At 35.3% G+C, this 18,542-nt stretch overlaps 1 protein-coding gene across 3 annotated transcripts in view; it reads left to right on the top strand.

Annotated features, from left to right (window-relative positions):
• VAV3 (vav guanine nucleotide exchange factor 3) overlaps positions 1–18,542 on the top strand; it is a 439,950-nt gene that overhangs the window by 398,924 nt on the left and 22,484 nt on the right. For all 3 annotated transcript variants that reach the window (XM_001372319.4, XM_056819156.1, XM_016429056.2), the window contains exons 23-24: positions 7,711–7,827; positions 8,408–8,495. In XM_001372319.4, coding sequence (XP_001372356.1) covers positions 7,711–7,827; positions 8,408–8,495 — 205 coding nt within the window. The remainder of the gene's footprint in view (positions 1–7,710; positions 7,828–8,407; positions 8,496–18,542) is intronic.

Here is an 18,542-nt window from a genome sequence, read left to right as displayed (position 1 = left end):
ACTTCTTTGACCCACTCCAACAGTAAGCAATTCAATAAGAATATAAAAGGCAGAACAATTTGGTGGTCTTCATGATGAAAGGGCATTTGTTCACTTAGTTCTTCATGATGATTAGATCATAGAACCAGAGACCAAGAGAAAAAAATAGCAACACCTCCCCATAAAAAAAAAAAAAAAACCATTGTACCTAGTATGCACAAGAATATCTCTATGCAAAGATAGTGATAACTCTACAGCATGTATTGGTGAACATAAGCAATGTAGGATTTACAAGGCAAGTCTTCATTTGTTTCAGTTTTTGAAGTAAAAGTTTCAGAACTGTGTTTAGATAAATTTTATTTGTGTTATAATTCCGAGTCGCCCTTGAATTGAAAAAATCACACATCTACAAAGAGATGCAAAAAAGAATGCTATGTTTTTTCATGCTGAACAAAATGACTAAAACAGGTCCTGGAACACCTGTTATTTTTAAAGACAGCTGATTAAAATATCAGAAGATTTCTATTTTTAAAAATCAGATGGAATAAAACACCTAGATATTTGGAAAAAATTGCCATAGTCACCAAAGGGGAGTTCAGTATCATCTTTGCATTTATACCCCTACTGGGAGATGCTGTTGGGATAATGGCTGAGGAGCCTGTGCTCTGGACCTACTCTGAATCAAAAAATGTGGGACCTTCCTCCCAGCTGTCCTACTCTAACATACATACTGCAATGAAGATAGGAAGGACATCCAATACTACTCCATGCGCACCACCATCCTACATCTCCCAATCTCTATCATTTCTTTCCCCACAAGTACCACCTGATTCACACAACAGGATTTACTTGCCCTAAATGTGCAGTCCTCTCTGTCCCCAGGTCTTCTGCTAATCATGAATGATTCAATTACCCCAAAGAATTTGGATAGCGGCAGCCTTCCTATGCTTGGCATTCCTCATTGCCCTGATATATACTCCACTGGATAGATAGTATATAGGAGCTTTTCCATTTCTGAACCTGATAAGTCTCCAATATCTTGGAACTGTCAATGTTATTGAAAGCAAGTTCTGTGTGCAAGGCACGAATAAAAACATGAGGAAGACATTTACTAACCTAGAAGAGTTTATAATCTAAATGAAGAAATAAATACAAGCACACACAAAAGAATTAATAATGAAAAATAGTAAATAACAGGTAGCAAAAAATTGGCTTATAGTGAATACTCTCCTAAGAAAAAGTGCCTAGAAGAGAGCAAACAATTAATGCATGGTCTTTTTCTTCCTTCCTTCCTTCCTTCCTTCCTTCCTTCCTTCCTTCCTTCCTTCCTTCCTTCCTTCCTTCCTTCCTTCCTTCCTTCCTTCCTTCCTTCCTTCCTTCCTTCCTTCCTTCCTTCCTTCCTTCCTTCCTTCCTTCCTTCCTTCCTTCCCTCTTCATCTTGCTTTCTTTCAAATTTGAATTTAAATTCATTTTTTCAATGAACAAAATCGATTTTTGGTGCTTCCCATTTTCTTCTTGCCCTCCTGGTGGACAAAAATAAACATACATTTGATTTTAGAGAATATATAAAAATTTTCTGCCTGGAGGGGTCAAGAAAGGCTTCTCAGGGTAGGGAGAAATGGGGTCAGGAGTTGATCAATATAATTTTCTTTGGCAGAGAGGAGAAAAGGGATTTTAGGTAAGAAGAAGAGTAATAGTACAAATACAGCATATTTGGGGGAATTTATAGACCATTTTGGATAGAGTACCAAGACTTAGAGTTGAAAAGCAGTTTGGGAGCATATTGTAGAGAGCTTTGAAGGTCATATTAAATAATAATCTGAATAGCTTTTCATCCATAAGGAGCCATTGTTAATGATTTAACAAGGAAGTATGATGAAAACAGTGTTTTTGGAAGAGGAATTAATAATGTGAAAAAAGAATAGCTTAGGGAGAGACTAAAAATTAGGAGTGAACTGAGGAGCATGAGGAGTCTTTTATAAAGATTTAGGGATAAGGGCCTGCATTAGTATAATAACCATGAAAATAGAAAAGATGCGATGGATGCAAGAAACACTAGGAAGGACCTTCCAAGATTGGGCAACTGATTGGATATAGGGTCAAGAGACAGATACATTCAAAGAAAACTCTAAGGTCTGAGACTAGAATGAGGGGAATATAGTAATCCCCCCCCCCCCCACTATTAACAGATATATGTAGGTAAAGAGGAACATGTAATCTTGAAAGGAAATTATTATATTCATTTCTAAACAAGTTATGTTATCTTCTAGTAAAATATGTAGATATAATGTCAGGTCTGGAGTCAAGAAAACTCATCTTCCTGAGTTCAAATCTGGCCTCAGACAATAACTATGTGATCCTGGGCAAGTCACTTAATACTGTTTGCCTCATTTTCCTTATCCATAAAATGAATTGGAGAAGGAAATGGCAAGCCACTCCAGTATCTTTGCCAAGAAAATCCCAAATGGGGTTATAGAAATTCAGACATGACTGAAACTATTGAACAACAAATACCAAGAAAAGGATTATACTTGTTCTGGATTGTCCTATAGTTCGTGTCCCTATAGTTCCAATAAATGGAAATTGCAAAAGAACTAATTTTGGCTTTCTATAAGGAGAAACTTTTAGATAATTAGAACTGCCCAGAAGTGAAATATATTTCCCTTAGATACAGTGGTTTTTCCATCACTGGATATTTTCAGGTAATGGCCAAATGACTAGCTGTTGTGTCTATGGTAGGGGAGAATTCTTGTTCACAAAAAGAGTTGTGCTAGATAACTACTAAAGTCTCTTCTAATACTAAGATACTGTGATTCTATATTTGAAGTAACAATGGAAAATTCAAGAGGAGATATATATGCAATATTAATTACTGCCTTATCATAATTTCCAAGGAGGGGCATTTTCCCATAAATATTTTCCCTAGATTGTCTTTATTTTAAATGGCTAGATATTTTATTCATATTCTTGAAATTAAAATATATTAAAAAAATTGAAATCTCTAGATTTCCCTAGATCTAGCTCAGTTTCCCAATATAGCTGCTCTGAGTTATCTGAGGGTTTACTAATAATCTTAACTAGGTATTATGGCTCTAAGTGAGCCTGCAATGTATTCCTGATCCACACTCTTTTCCATTGGCTCCATTGTCTAGCCTCCATTCCAGATCTCTCCAGGGATCTTGGAAATTGAATTTGCTCAGGGGGTTGGCATGAGAAAGTGGCAGAACTAGGAGTCTGTGCCATATTCTTTCTAGATGAATTTGAGATATTCATTTCCCCTGGAAATCTAAGTAGAAATCATTATAAAAAATGACTTGGAAAACAGTGTCAATAACATAGTTGATCAAGTTGAAAATCTTTGGGAAAAAAATGTAGCTACAAGAATAGAAAGCTAGAACTTCCTTTTCTTCCTCTAAGCTAGGAGGACTTTCTTTTGTCCTGGATTCCTTTCACTGTATGATAATGCTTATGGACCCTTCCTCAGAATGACAATTTTTTACATGTAGATACAATTTTTAATAATCATTTTCTGACTTTTGTAATCCATGTTCTCTCCCTCCTTACCCTCTCCTTGAGATGGCAAGCAATATATGATAGAGATTGTATATATGTTATCATGTAGTACATATTTCCATGCTCATCATGTGAAATAAGACATATATCACTTAAAAACAAAAAAAAACTCATAAAGGAAATAAAATGAAAAATGTTATGCTTTAATCTGCATTCGGACTACATCAGTTCCTTTTATGGAGGTAGATAACCTTTGTTCATCATTAGTCCCTTGGAGTTGTCTTGGATCCTTGACTGATAATAGTTGTTATTTACAGTTAACCATCGTACATATTGTGGTTACTGTGTACAAGCATATTATTTTTAAATAATTGGAAGAAATGCTAGATTTCAGTTAGAGATTTGTAAACATTAAGATGTAACTTTTTTCCATCCAAGTTCATGGACCCTTTGAAATTTATCCATGAATCCCCTGGTGATGGTAGACCCCAGGCTAAGAATCCTTGCTTAGTCATTCCTGACATGTCATTATTGGGGGATGCAGTCACAAAGGTAATAATTTCAGAGGCAAAAACTAAATGAGGCTGAAAATGAGATGCACTTACAAAATAAATAAATCCATTAAGAGTCTGGGAATTCAGGGCACAAGGGAGCAGCCTGCATAACTCTTGCATTATGTGCTTGCCAAAATGTAGAACTTCATGGCAATGATGATCTCTTAAAGTGAACAGTATTACTGTTCATAACTAATAACACAAATGAAATGAAACAATTGGAATATCCTCATTATTTCAGCCACAGAGATATGAGAACAAAGAATGAATATTCCAGTTATGAAATATATTAAAATTCCATATAAGCAAATTTCATATAAAATGTTATTATATTCTTCCTGATCTTATCAAATAGAGAAATGAGAATTTTTCTGAAATAAACTTGAACCACCTTTTTATCATCTTCTTTTAAAAATGTTTTTATTTATTTCTTTTGTATTTGTATATATGATATATGTTATATCACCATAGTTACTCCAGAAGTCCTCCTTCTGCTTCCCAGAGAGGTAGCCCAGGTAAAATATTCTTAATTTTTTAGGGCCAAAAAGAAAAAAAGGGAAAAAAATCAGCATTATTAATTGATCCATTCAAAAAGTATGAAAATAAATGCACTGTGCAACAGTTGTGGGCCATACACTTCTGGAAAAAAATGAATTGGGTTAAGGACTCATACCTATTCCATTGATTCCTTTTTGTTCTTGATAATTTTGCAGCATTCACTTTTGATGTATGTGTGTGTGAGTTGGGGTGATTCCATTGTTGTAGTTATTGTGCATATTATTTTCTTGACTCTGTTAGCTTCACTGTGCACCACCGGTTCCTATAAATCTTCCTATGCTTCTCTGTATCTATCACATTCATCATTTCTTATAACACATTTAATATTCCATTACATTCATGTGCCACAATTTGTTCAATCATTTCCTAATAAAAGGACATCTATTTTTGTCGAACATATACTTTTAAAAGGAATAGCTATAGTAATGACTTGTAGCAAGCATTTGTTAACTCCTTGTTGGAGAGATCAATGAATATCAACACCTCCAAATAATGGAACTTTTTTTTTTTACCCCTTTAGAAAATTACTTGATTTGAAACATGTTCATTTTCAAGTTAGGGGGAAGATGAATATCTCAAAGTTCATTAACAACATTATTCCTTCAGTCAAAACAAGTTTTTTCCTGTGGGCTAAACCATGTCAATTGCAAGAGCCAGGTCTGCACTTGAAAAAATTAAATGGGAGGTTAAGGCAATTGTGAAGATAATTCAGATAAAGCTATTTTCAAAAGTGGCTTCATCTGAATTAACCAGGTATTTGAAGCAGTTGGTTTTTGGGATGCTGGTGGAATTTTCTGGAGAATTAAGTAGTAAAAATTTTTTTATTTAATGTCAAAATTGTGGCCATAGAATAATACTTACCTGGGTAGCTTTTTCTTTGATGGCTTCTATCCTTATATAAACCAATATATTTGCCTCCAGTTAAATGGTTTTGTCTCTATATTTGAGACTCCTGACATGATGAATCGGGGAATTAAAATAATTATTTATTTCTTCAAAAAATTGAAAGGCAGATTGGATACTGGATAGTGAGTTGGCTCCAGAGTCAGAGTTAAAAGGGACATTACCTTTAGTCCACAGGTTCTTAATCTGATCAGTGAATAGATTCCATGGGGAACTTGGATGGGGAAAATTTCATCCTTATTTTCACTATCCTTTGGATTCCTTTGTAATCCTTTATATTTAAAAAAAACATTATTTGTCAGAAAGTCTCAGTAAGCTACAAGAGACTGCCAAAAAAGGTCCATGAGACAAAAAAAAATGTTAAGAACCCCTGCTCTAGTCCAACCCCCTAATTTTATAGATGAGGAAATTGAGGATTAGAGAGATTAAAGGACTTGGTCAGGATCATATTGCCAGTAATGTCTGGAGTGGAGTTTGAACCCATGACTCCCCTCCCCACCCCCTTCTGAAGTCCACTGCCTTCCTTCTGTTATTATTTATTATTTTTCTGTTACAATAGCTTGCTTTTTTATATATTTGCTTTTATGTTGTTTCTCCCATTCGACTGCAAATTCCTTAAGTGCAGGGTCTGTCTTTTGCCTTTTTGTGTATTCCTAGCACTTTGCACAGTACCTGGCACATAGTGGGCATTTAGTATATTTTGATTGATTGATTGATTCTAAGCCCAGGGTCATAACCACTAAAGCAAGCTGCCTCCCCCCCACGTTTAATTTCTGCCTTTGGCATCCACTAGGTCTGTGACTATGGGCAGGACACTTACCCTTCCATTGCTTAAGGAATGGTCTAAGGCTGTAACATGAGCTGCCTAGCTGTCAGTGGAGGGAGTCTCTACCCTAGATGTTCCCAACGCCACAAAATCTCAGGTCAGGGCAAAAACCCAAACCAATTCAAATCAGCATGTGTATTAAGCACCTACTATGTGCTGGGCTTGTATTAAGCCCTGGAGATAACAAAGAAAGGTAAAATAGAGCCTGACCTCAAGGAGCTCACAGGCTGACAGGGGGAACAATTTAATGGTAGCCATGTACAAACTAGGTACAGACAGAATAAACTGAAGATATTCTCAGAGGGGAGGAGTAGGAGCAGAACTACGGTGGCAAAGTAAAGATCCAGTTCAATATTCCCTTCCAAAACAACTGAGGTCAAAGTGAGGCATTTTTCCTGCCTGAGGCAACTCTGACAAGAGAGGTCTGTGATACCTGGATGGGAATCAGCCATGACCACAGGTGGATAAAGAGCCAGTGGTAACCAAAACCAGCTTTTTTGGTGATGTGGCAAATATAGAAATATGTTCTGCATTTTTTCACACGTACAATAGATATAGTTTTGCTTGCCTCCTCCCTCAGTGGGTGGGGGAGGGAGAGAATTTGCAACACAAATTTTAAAAAATGTTAAAAATAAGTGAATGATGAATTTAACAAAACAACATTAAAGAAAATTGGGAAGGGCTTCATGTAGAAGGTGAGATTTTAGTTGAAACTTGGAGGAAGTTATTAGAAACAGGAGTCAGAGACAAGGAGGAAGAGAATTCCAGGCATGTGTGAGAACCAATAAAAATGCAAACATAGTGGGAGATGGAGTATTTTGCAAATAAACAGCAAAGGAGATAGTATTAAGTATAATGGGGAATAAGAAGATTAAAAAGATAGGATGGAACAAATTATGAAAGGTTTCCAAAACCAAAACTGAAATCTTATATTGTTGAGTGCAAGGATTCCTTCACATGTTGAGGATTTTTATTAGATGAAACTTAGAGAAATCTTGTTCCCATTGAAGTGAATATGAAGGAATTGAAGGGATTGTATAGAAGATCTCCCTGATTCGGGCAAGACTTACACTGAATTGATTCCAGACATATGTAAAATATCCATTTTGTTTTCAGTTTCAAAGGAAGGATTTTTCCAAACTCCATCAGTCTTTTTATTCCCCTACTGTTACAGCACAAAAGGGGGCCAGTGTTACTCGATTGAAGAATGGATGGAAAGGAATAAAGAATATGAAATGTGTCAGGCACAATGAAAGCACAGTCAGGATAAGACTAACAAATGGTCCTAATCTGCTTTAGGGGGAAAACAAGTATTGTTTTAGTCTCTGCTGTTTCCAAGTAACATTAACAATCTCTGCTTGGTATTGTTTCTTACAGGTATGCAGGAGCAATGGAAAGACTGCAGGCAGAGACTGAACTTATTAATCGGGTAAATAGTACTTATCTTGTGCGACACAGGACCAAAGAGTCAGGAGAATACGCAATTAGCATTAAGTAAGTGGGACAAGCACTTTTCTAGAAATTACAAATTTCCTGTGGTCATAATTGCTTAGTCTGATATGTACATGTAAAACACTGATGCTGCTAATTACAGCAGAGGTAATTCATAGCCAGACAGTTCATTAATACAGAAAAATATCTGTTGTTAGAAAAAAAAAACAACTCTTCCATAAATGCTAATTGGTATATTATCCTTTTTCAGGTTGAAGCATTTTAAAGAAAAGTTGTGTTAGCACATTTAACCATAAAAATTACTAGATGGTTCTTTTGGTGTATCTACATCCATTCTTCATGGAGACTTGGAAAATGAATGTGGTCTAACGATTGACTTAAAGATTGACTCTTTCTGTCATTTCCTTGTGGTCTTTTCCCCACCTCTAGATGCTGGCTGCATCTTCAGCCATATTCTAGTAAATGTATTTTGTTAATTAGCTGTCAACAATGTATTGGCATAGGTATACATTTTGTCTTTGGAATTAATTCCTGTAATGTTATTGGGGCATGCCCTCTGGTAATTATTGATCTGGGCTGATTAAAAACACATTTATATTCATAAGTTATGCATTGCCCACAGGTACAATAATGAAGCAAAACACATCAAGATTTTAACAAGAGATGGCTTTTTCCACATTGCAGAAAATAGGAGATTTAAAAGTTTAATGGTAAGCATTGATTAGGTTCTTTCTCTTCAATGTGCAGTGCGGTTCCAATGTTAATTCTGTGCCTTTTCAGAAGTTTGGCATCCTGAAAACTTATTAAAGGAGAAGCATCTATTATTTTGCAATGGGTTCAGTCATATTTCAAGTTCTGGCATCATACAATGTTTATGGGAAGAGCTGAATTTTTTTTTAAAATCTTTGTTTAAACATTTCAGGCAAGGCATTAATTTGAAATATATTCTCACTCTTTTTCTATCTTAAACATCCTGAGAATTCTATTCCATCCTCATCAGTTCATAGAATCAGAGAATGTCAGAGGCGAAAGGGACCTTCAGGGACTATGTGGTTTCTGCAGAATGAATACTAGATTTAATTGAAGGACAGGAGTTTAAATCTCAAATCTGTTTACTCATTTTCTGTGTGACCTTGGGCAAGTCAAGTTAGCCTTTTTGGACACTGATTTCCTAATTTGTAAAATGGGGTGGTTGAATTAGAAAGACAAAAATAAGGACCTTATATTCTAACGTGAGTGATCATGAGTGATCAAACGTGAGTGATCATGCAAATAACTAGGTATGTACAAAAGTAGACTCAGAGTATATGCAAAGTATTCCAAGAGGGAAAGGCATTAGCAGATTGAGACGAGAGAGGAGTAAAGACTTGCAGAGAAAGTGAGACTTGAGCTGAGTTGACAATGATCAGGAAAACTAAGAGGTGAAGATAAGAGGGCAACTTTCTAGTGATAGAGGATATCCAAAGCAAAGGCATAAAGTTGGGAGATGAAGTGTCACAACTGCAAAGAGACCATTGTTGCTTTATTTAAGAGTATATGGGGGCAGCGGGGTGACTAAGTGGATAGAGCACTAGGAAATGGAAGGTCTGATGTTCAAATCTGACCTCAGATGCTTGCTAGCTGTGTGACTCTCAGAAAGTCATTTACCCCCATTGCCTAACCTTTGCCATTCTTCTGCCTTGGAGCGAATACTTAATATTGATTCTAAAATCAAAGGTAAGGATTGAAAACAATAGAGTGAATAGAAGTAGTAAAGGACAGATAATATGATATAAACTGTTCATATGTTAGCATATAATACCTATTTCCCTATTGGTCATGTTGTGAAACAAGATTCATATTATTACAATAGAGAAAATTTTATGGAGGAAATAAAGTGAAGAATGGTATATGTTTTAATCTGCATTTGGACTCTGACTTTCCTTCTATGTGGTGGATGGCTTTTTTCAGCAGGAGCCCCATGGAGTTGTCCTGTTAAAAATAACTAAGTCATCCACAGTTGTCATACATTATTGTATGCAATGTTCTTTTTATAGTACCTACTATGTGCTAGGCACTGTGAGAAGTATCTCTCTGTTAAATTGTAGCACACTGAGGGCAGGGACTTCTTTTGACACTTTTTATATCCTCAATGCTTAGCACAATGCCTTGGCACATAGCAGGTTCTTAATGATTATTAACCGATTGACTGAGCCTGAGAATTACAAAGAAAGATTAAAAGCAGTTCTTGCTCATGAGGAGCTCAAAGTCTAAATGAGACATGCAAAGCATTTAAGTACAAACAGGATATTTTCAGTACAAGTTGGAGATAATTTCAGAGAGAAGATACTAAAGTTAAGGATTGCAAAAGGCTTCTTATAGAAGATAGGAGTTGAGCTGAGACTTAAGGAAGGTAGGGAAGCCAAAAGATGTAGCTGAAGAAGGAGAGAGTTTCTGGGCATAGGGAACAGTCAGGAGATGGGGTGTTGTATTTGAGGAGCAGCAAACAAAATCTGTTTTTTTTTTAAATCCAGCAAACAAAATTCCTGGATTATAGAATAATTCACAGAGTATATGACAAGGAATGGGGAGTAACCCAAGAAGTAAGAAGACTAGAAAATTCAGAAGGGATCTGGTTATGGAAGACTTTAAGAGCTAATGTTTTCTATTTGATCTTGGAGACAATAGGGAGCTAGTAGAGTTTATTGAGGAGAGGCTGTGACATGGTCAGAATTAGTTTTTAAAAAGATCAATTTACAATGACACAAGTAAAACCCAGTGAAATTGCACGTCATCTATGGAGGGGGGAAGGGAGGGAAAGAACATGAATCATGTAATCATAGAAAAATATTTTAAATTAATTAAATTAAAATTTTCAATTAAAAATAAAAATAAAGATTAATTTGATAGCTAAGTGGAGCATAGATTGGAGTGAGGAAAAATGCAATCACTAGAAACCAACCAGCAGGATACAGGAATAGTACAAGTGTGAAGAGATGGGGACCTGAACCAAAGTGTTGGCAAAGTCAAAAGAGAGAAGTCAATGAGTTCATGGAGGTTAATAATCAATAGATAACTAGAAACCAGGCTCCCATATTTTGAGTCTAGTGCTTTTCCCTTGAACCATGTTGTCTTTCCTAAGTGTTCTTCCATTCTATTAGGGAATGGAAATTCTTTTTATTAATAGTTTTAGCAAAATGTGATTAGAAAGTTACTAGAGATTTTTCTTCTATACTTCTCTTGGTGATCCCATCTACTTCCATAGCTTTAAATATAACAGATTATCAATCTATGTCTTTACTCTGATCTCTACCCTGAGTTCAGGACCCAGTTTTGCTTACTATGGGGAATCTCAACTTAGATGTCCAATTACCCCTAACTTCTGAATCACAGGATGTCAGAAGGGCTTTTGGAAGCCCCCAGCCTAGAATGAAACCAGAGTTCCTTTTCCTAATCATTGGTCATCCACCCTCTTTAGAATCTCACTCTAAAATTGAGCTTGGACAGGAGTAATGATAGTTTTGTTCCTTCTGCCATAATATTGCTCTTATCCATAATCTCTCAGCTGCCCTACTTCTACCAGCCTAGTTCGTAATATCAAAAACTTAGAGCTGAAAGCAACCCAAGAAGCTATCTAATTCAACCCACTCACTTTATAGAAAAGGAAATGGAGGTCTACATTTATGAAATGGCTTGCCTGACAGTGTCACATAGCTAACAAGTTGCAGAGTTGGGTCTTGAAACCAGTTGTGTTGACTATTTGAATTGATGACTTTTTCTATACCATACTGATTCCCATTCTCCAAGGCTACCTCAGTGGCATCCTGGCCAGTCTCTCCATCTCAAGACTGCTCTCTAATCCATCCTACATAAACTGCATAATCCAACATTCCAGAGCTTTCCCTCCTTTTAGCTCCTATCCCACCAAACTGAACTATTCAGCACCACATGAACATACCCCATACTTTCCCACCTTTGTGTCATTTTTTTGCCACATCCTCCACCTGAGATGTTCTCTTCCTACTCCTTCATCTGTTGAGATCCTACTTGTACTTGAAGAAACTGCTGTTTTCCAATATTTCAAGAATTGCCTTCAATGAAAGTTTAGTTGGATGTTTTCCAAAGTCAGATTTGAACCCAGGAACTCTCATCTTTAGAACTGGCTCTCAATCCACTGAGTCACCTGTCTAGTTAATTTGTAACCATTTTCATTCTGACTTTCTGTCTTCATTTCATGCGTTCTCCTCCATCCTAATTAGTTCATAAAATCAGAAAATATTAGTGATGGATGGAAGCTGAAACACGGCACTGGTGCAGTGGAAAGAATACTGGATGAACAAATGAATAAAATGAGGTTGCTAGAAGTTGTCTAACATTCATGACTCATATGGGTAATGTGAGAGCCAGGAACTAAGCTCAGATCCAATACCCTTTCCTCAGTACCATGCCGATTTTTGATGCTACTTTAAGACGTTACACAACCATATTTTTTTGAACAGCAATCTCACAGGATTTCTGGGAGGAAAAAAAGTCCTTTGTAAGCCTTTAAGCAGTATAGAGAGCTGAGTTATTATGTCATTTTTTAGTATTGCTAACAGGTGTGTGTGTGTGTGTGTGTGTGTGTGTGTGTGTGTGTGTGTGTGTATTTGAGGGTGAGAAAAAAGAAACATAAGATTACAAAGTTTCTTTCAGAAATGAATACCTAATATTGCTTTCAAACTGAGTTAGGTTTATTCTGGACTGATGAGACATTTGGAGAGAGTACCTTAGATGCATTTTTCATATTGTGCTAAGTAAGTATTTTGCATTGCATCATTAAAGGTTGCTCATTCAATATAGCATTCATTGAAGCATCAATCAAATGATACTTACCCAACACCCTTCCAGAAAACATCTAAAGCCTTTGTAAATAAGATTAAAGTCTAAATCAATGGTATAAAGTTTCACAAACTATTGTGAAAATGTTTATTCTCCTTCCTTCCTTCCTTCCTTCCTTCCTTCCTTCCTTCCTTCCTTCCTTCCTTCCTTCCTTCCTTCCTTCCTTCCTTCCTTCCTTCCTTCCTTCCTTCCTTCCTTCCTTCCTTCCTTCCTTCCTTCCTTCCTTCCTTCCTTCCTTCCTTCCTTCGTCAGTATTTCTTCTATGATTTGTTTAAAAGTCTAATTTCTTAAAGAGAAGGGCCAGTGTTTATTTTGTTTGTAAGCAAAAGTGAAAAGAAAAATATGAAATAGTCCAAGTTCTTAACCCAAGGAATGAAAGATAGGAAGAAAATAGTATGTTTTGAAATATTATGGCAATTTTAAATCAGTAACCAGACTTTTGCATCTTTAACTGCTGGAATTGACTTAAGTTCCCTCTGAGAATCTGGACCCTGCTAAGGTTTCTAGCAGGAGAACTTCTGCAAGGAATGAAAACACTTGAGAATGGTGGCAAGTGGAAACACAAATAATATATGACAGTAGCCCAGCTGGAAGGTGAGAAAAGCACAGTTGGGGGGTCTCTACATCTCTGCCAGATAGATCAGCTTGATCTGTATCCTGGAGAACTTCCTTGGATAGTAATGAGGCATCTCTTCCTTGTAGCTAATATAGGACTTGAAAGAAAGCTGCAGGGCTAAAGATGACTGCTAGGAGAGCTGGCTTTGAAAGTTTAAAAAAATAAAAAAAATATTTAAAAACCCCTTCCATCAGAGGAGACAAACCAAGAGGATGAAAGGAAGCACCACTGGAAAGGACCAATCAATATCTGCTTTCTGTTGTTTAGATTCAACTCAAGAATGTTAGCCACTATCCAAGGTTGCCTATTATAAAGTCGGTCATGCAGGGTTGATGTGGATTAATGGGCATATGATAAGGCTCCATCTGCATAAAATTCATCTACTGTATAGGAAATAGTAGAAACTCAGAGTTTAAATAACTTGCTCTAGAAAAAAGCAGTAAAAAGCTAAAATCATAGGTCAAAAATGAACTGTACTGATATTATTTATAATATAAACATATTATATCATATGTGTATATTTTATGCATCTAACTCTTATCATAGGAGATATAGCTATATATATGCATATGTGTATATATATATACATATATATATATACTCCCTTATTTACTGTACATATGGACAGTATTGCAAAATAAAAGCAACTCAAGACAGTTTAGGACACAAGAAGGGACTCTTTTCTTTCACATAATCACAAACAGGACAATCTTCTCTAAGGTTGATTGTTCTCTCCTTTGGGATTTTAGAGCACTCCAAGCACTGCAGTGAATAACAAATTCAGAGAGAAGCATCTATTTGTTTTCCACTATTTAGGCTTGGTATCTTTCATAGGGAGGGCATTACCTACAGGAAAAAGAGCTAAAAATTGACTTCTAAAGCCTGAACATTTCAATAGCCTAGATAGCTAATGTTCTTTATGTTCTTGGTCAAGACTCTACCCCTCAGTATCTTCATCCTCAATATGAGAGTGGTCATAATTGATTTGCCTTCCAGCCTTGCAGACAAGTTAAAAAGAAACCAATAGCTAAAAGTCTGTAAAGTCTCACTTATCGTTTCCTATTTATTCATCAATGCATGATATCACAAGATCTATGCTCTAGTGCTAAATGGTGCCTTGGAGGTAATTTCAACCAAACCCTTCATTTTTCAGATGACTAAACTGAGGTACAAGGGGGTTAAGAAACATATTCAGTTATACAGGTGATAAATGTCTGATGTCTCACATGACAATGGGCACCACTTAGTTGGTATGTCTGTTACTTTATCTATAAACTGAGGATAATAATACCTATATTGCCCATTCAGTTCTTTTCAGTTATGTCCAACTCTTTGGGGTGTCCTTAGGAGATATACTGGAGTGGTTTGCCATTTTCCTTTTTCAATTCATCTTACAGATGAGGAAACTGAGACCAGCAGGGTTAAGTGACTTGCCCAGGATCATACAGCTAGTAAGTGCCTGAGGTCATATTTGAACTCAAGAAGATGAGTCTTCCTGACTTCAGACCTCATACTCTATTCACTGTACCAACTAGCAACAGGGTTGTATTACAGGGTTGTTATGAAGTTCAAAAAAGACAAAGTATTTAAAATATTTCACAAATGTTAAAGAAATATATAAATGACCATTATCACACTTTGGTTTCCTCATCTGCAAAATAGTGATATTAACTGCAACTACCTTTCAGAGATCAAGTGATTAAAGTGTTTCTCCAATCTGAAAGCAATACATAAATGCAATTTTCATCATCATCACCACCACAACCACCACCAAAATCAACATTATCATCAGCTATCATTCTTTGGTTTAGAAACTATATAATGACCATGGATTGGGGTTGTAGCATGGAGAAGATGGTAAAAAAAAGTCAAGTACATTTTTAGATCCATTTTTCATAGCTCATTTCTCGCAGAGAAATTCTTCCACCGAGAATAGGTATAGAAGAGAAGGGAAATTGACCTTCATTAGAAAAAAGTACTCTTTAAAAAAATCAAGGTCTAGGATCACTTCTGTGATTTTTTTAATGGTTTGATGTTCAAGTGTGTTCAATCAAAATCTTTTTGTTTTTGTTTTTCTTAGTTGGCTTCAGAAAATTTTCTCGTTCCATTGAACATGTATTTATATTGGTCTAGTTGTTATAGATACCAAAAAATTCAGATCCAAATGGGTTTTATAAACCATCTCCACTTCTTATTGCCTTGGTGACTAGAGTGATTGGTTCTCAATGATTTTTTAAATGATATGTGAGGTCATATGAGATAAGAAAAGAACAGATTTCTGTCTTATTTTGTTTGTTTGCTATTTATTTATAGCACTGAGAAGTTAGTGACTAGTATGACAAGTATGGGTTATATTGAGACACAGAGCCAAGTAAAGGCATGGATCTATGGAAATGCACTGGCTTATTTTTGCCCAAATAATTATATATGAAAAGATTTACTTTTTGTATGTCATGTACACATAAACTTGAATTCTCTTGGGCTCATAGATTCATATTAAAAAGAGAACCTAACAAATCAGTTAGTTCATTATGTAGATGAGGAAATTACAGCTTAGTGTAATCAAATCATTTGCCCAAGATCACAGGTAGTAACTAGGCAGCATAATGTTATGGAAAGAGCACAGGACTGAGTGTAGGCACACCATTGATCAATTAGTCAATTAATCAAAAAGTTTTTATTTTATTAAATCCTAACACTGTGCTAAGTACAGGAGATACAAATACAAAACATTTCTACTAATCTTTTTTCCTTCTTTTCTACTAAATTGGTCATATGGCCAAAGGAGAATAATTTAACTTGACTTTGTCAGTTTCCTAATCTGTATTATGGGGGTAATGATGTTAGGATTCTTCGCTACATGGGGTCCTTGTAGGAATTAGATGAGTCAACAAACATCAATATACATCCCAACAATATAAACACATATGGACATCAGCTATTTTAAAATTCCTTCCAAATGCAAGATTCCACTTTTCCAGTGAGAAGTTGATGTTGAACTCAGTTCTTCTAAAATATCCATAGTATTCTATGGACTGCAATTAATATATGTTTTATTAAATTACATTTAAGATAGATACAGTAATTTGGAGACTCATGTGATAATGACTTTCAAGTTTGCTTTAACATATTTTTTCCTTTTCAAAAAGACTTCAAGAATACAGCTTACTGAATACATTTTCAAATTATAAATCTGACCGGATTCTTTGGAAGGGCAAAGCAAATGAATAGTTGGTCACTTCTTTGGCTTCAAATAAAGGACAACATTGAGATCAAATTAGAATTTAATTCTTAGCCTTCCTTTTGTAATATACTAGGAGGAAATAAAAACTTTAGTGAAGCTTCATATTTTATATTCTTAATAAATGAAACCACTTTGAAGAAAATAATTCTAGAGAAACAGTGATGAAGCATAGTATCTTCTCTCTGACAGAGGGGTAATCTGAATTATACTGTCTGTACCATGATAAGAACTATATGATCTTGGGAAACAAATGCCTCCACCCTGAAATAACCAATGAAATTAATCCCAGATTACCTAATCCTTGCACCCCTAATTTTCCCAAACCCATAAGAACCTATGTCTTTCCCTGCTCAAATGAAACCCTCGACTAGCTCTCTCAGCTTTATGGTCTCCCCTTTTGCCTTTGCTGTGCCTATTAATTTTGTTTAATCACCCTACTCCAGTCTCACATTGCCTCTTGTGTCAGACCCTCATCAGCCAAGACTGATAACACACACACACACACACACACACACACACACATACACACGATGTGACTGATGCAGTAATTTGTTTTGCTTAATTATGAATATTTGTTACCAAGTTTTTATTCATATTTTTAATTAATCATAGGAAGGAGAGAAAACATTAAAAATGAAATGAAAAAGATATTTTATATATGTATCTATAAATATACATACATATATACAGACAATTTTATATTTGTATATGCACAGTATTATGTACATGTATAAATATAAAGAATAGTGTGTGTATATATACTTTTACATATATAAAGAATATTTTGTATGTATGTATGTATATATGTATTACATATGCACATATATTCACATACATACATACTTAATTCAGAATGTATATATGCAAAAAATGAGCTCTAATATGTATAGGTTTGTGTGAACATATACATATGTGCATATGTGTATATATATGCACACACACATAAAATTATTCCTATTCCAGAGTAGTGTCTACTAGGGGACTTGTTTGGGGTTATTTCATAGAATAAAATCAGCATCCATCTTGTGGAAATAAGTGTAAGTTAAATATAAAAAAAAAAGAATAACTAAAGCTGTCCAAAAATGGAACGGGCTACTTGATTATGCTGTGAGTTTCCCATTCCTCATATGGTTTACACAGAGGAGAAATATCATGAATATCATAAGAAGAATTTCTATATTACTTTAACAGATTTTATTGAATGATCTTCAAAGTTCCACCCAACCAAATTGTATAATGATGATGATGATGATGACAGACATCTATAAAAGTAGTTTTGAACTTTAGGGGACTGGCACAAATCAATGTAATTTTAGGTTTTGTTTTAAAATTGTTGAAAATATTTAATGGTTGTTTTTCTTCTTTGAGGTGATTCTTTGCTTTGTTTGTTTGGAGAATCTGAACACTAAAGAATTGACTAGCTTATGTTTCCAGCAAATTAGTTGTCTTTCCCACTTACAAAACAAAATATTTATTGTAATTAGGGGATGAAATAATGAAATCAAGAGTGATTTCTCCTTCCAACTGTTTATATATTCCTTGGGTTACAAGTAGATGTAATGATCACCTAATGATAATTTGAATTTCTCTCAAGGTATAAATTCATTCACAACTGCAATGCTAGTTAAATTAGGTCAGCTCTGATTTCTGTAAAGATCTCTAGTGTGGCTTGTGAAGATTTTCTTATAAAACCTAACACTAGAAATGTCAGAATTTTAGGCTTTAGACATATTTAAGACTTCACTTGTGAAAGCAAATTGGAAGCAGTCATATCCTTGGCCCTAAGAAAACCACATCGGCTCAGATGTATTATATTCTAAGACTTCATCTTCACCATTCCAAGAATGATGCTGAGAACATTTCTTGAGCTTTGGTTTGGTGCCTTTTAGGAATGAGGTTTCTTTATTCCCTTGTCTTTTAGGAGAAAACATAGGAAACTTGGAATAGATATAGTTAGCAAGCAGCTGTATCCTTTTATGTATATTTAGAGGGGAAAGTGTTTAATAAAGAAGAGCAGTAATTGCTATGTTGAAGTGGAAA

The sequence above is a fragment of the Monodelphis domestica genome, chromosome 2 (assembly GCF_027887165.1).
Source record: "Monodelphis domestica isolate mMonDom1 chromosome 2, mMonDom1.pri, whole genome shotgun sequence".
NCBI lineage: Eukaryota > Metazoa > Chordata > Mammalia > Didelphimorphia > Didelphidae > Monodelphis > Monodelphis domestica.
The sequence above is the reverse complement of the archived record's forward strand: the minus strand, read 5'-3'. Positions and strand labels throughout refer to the sequence as shown.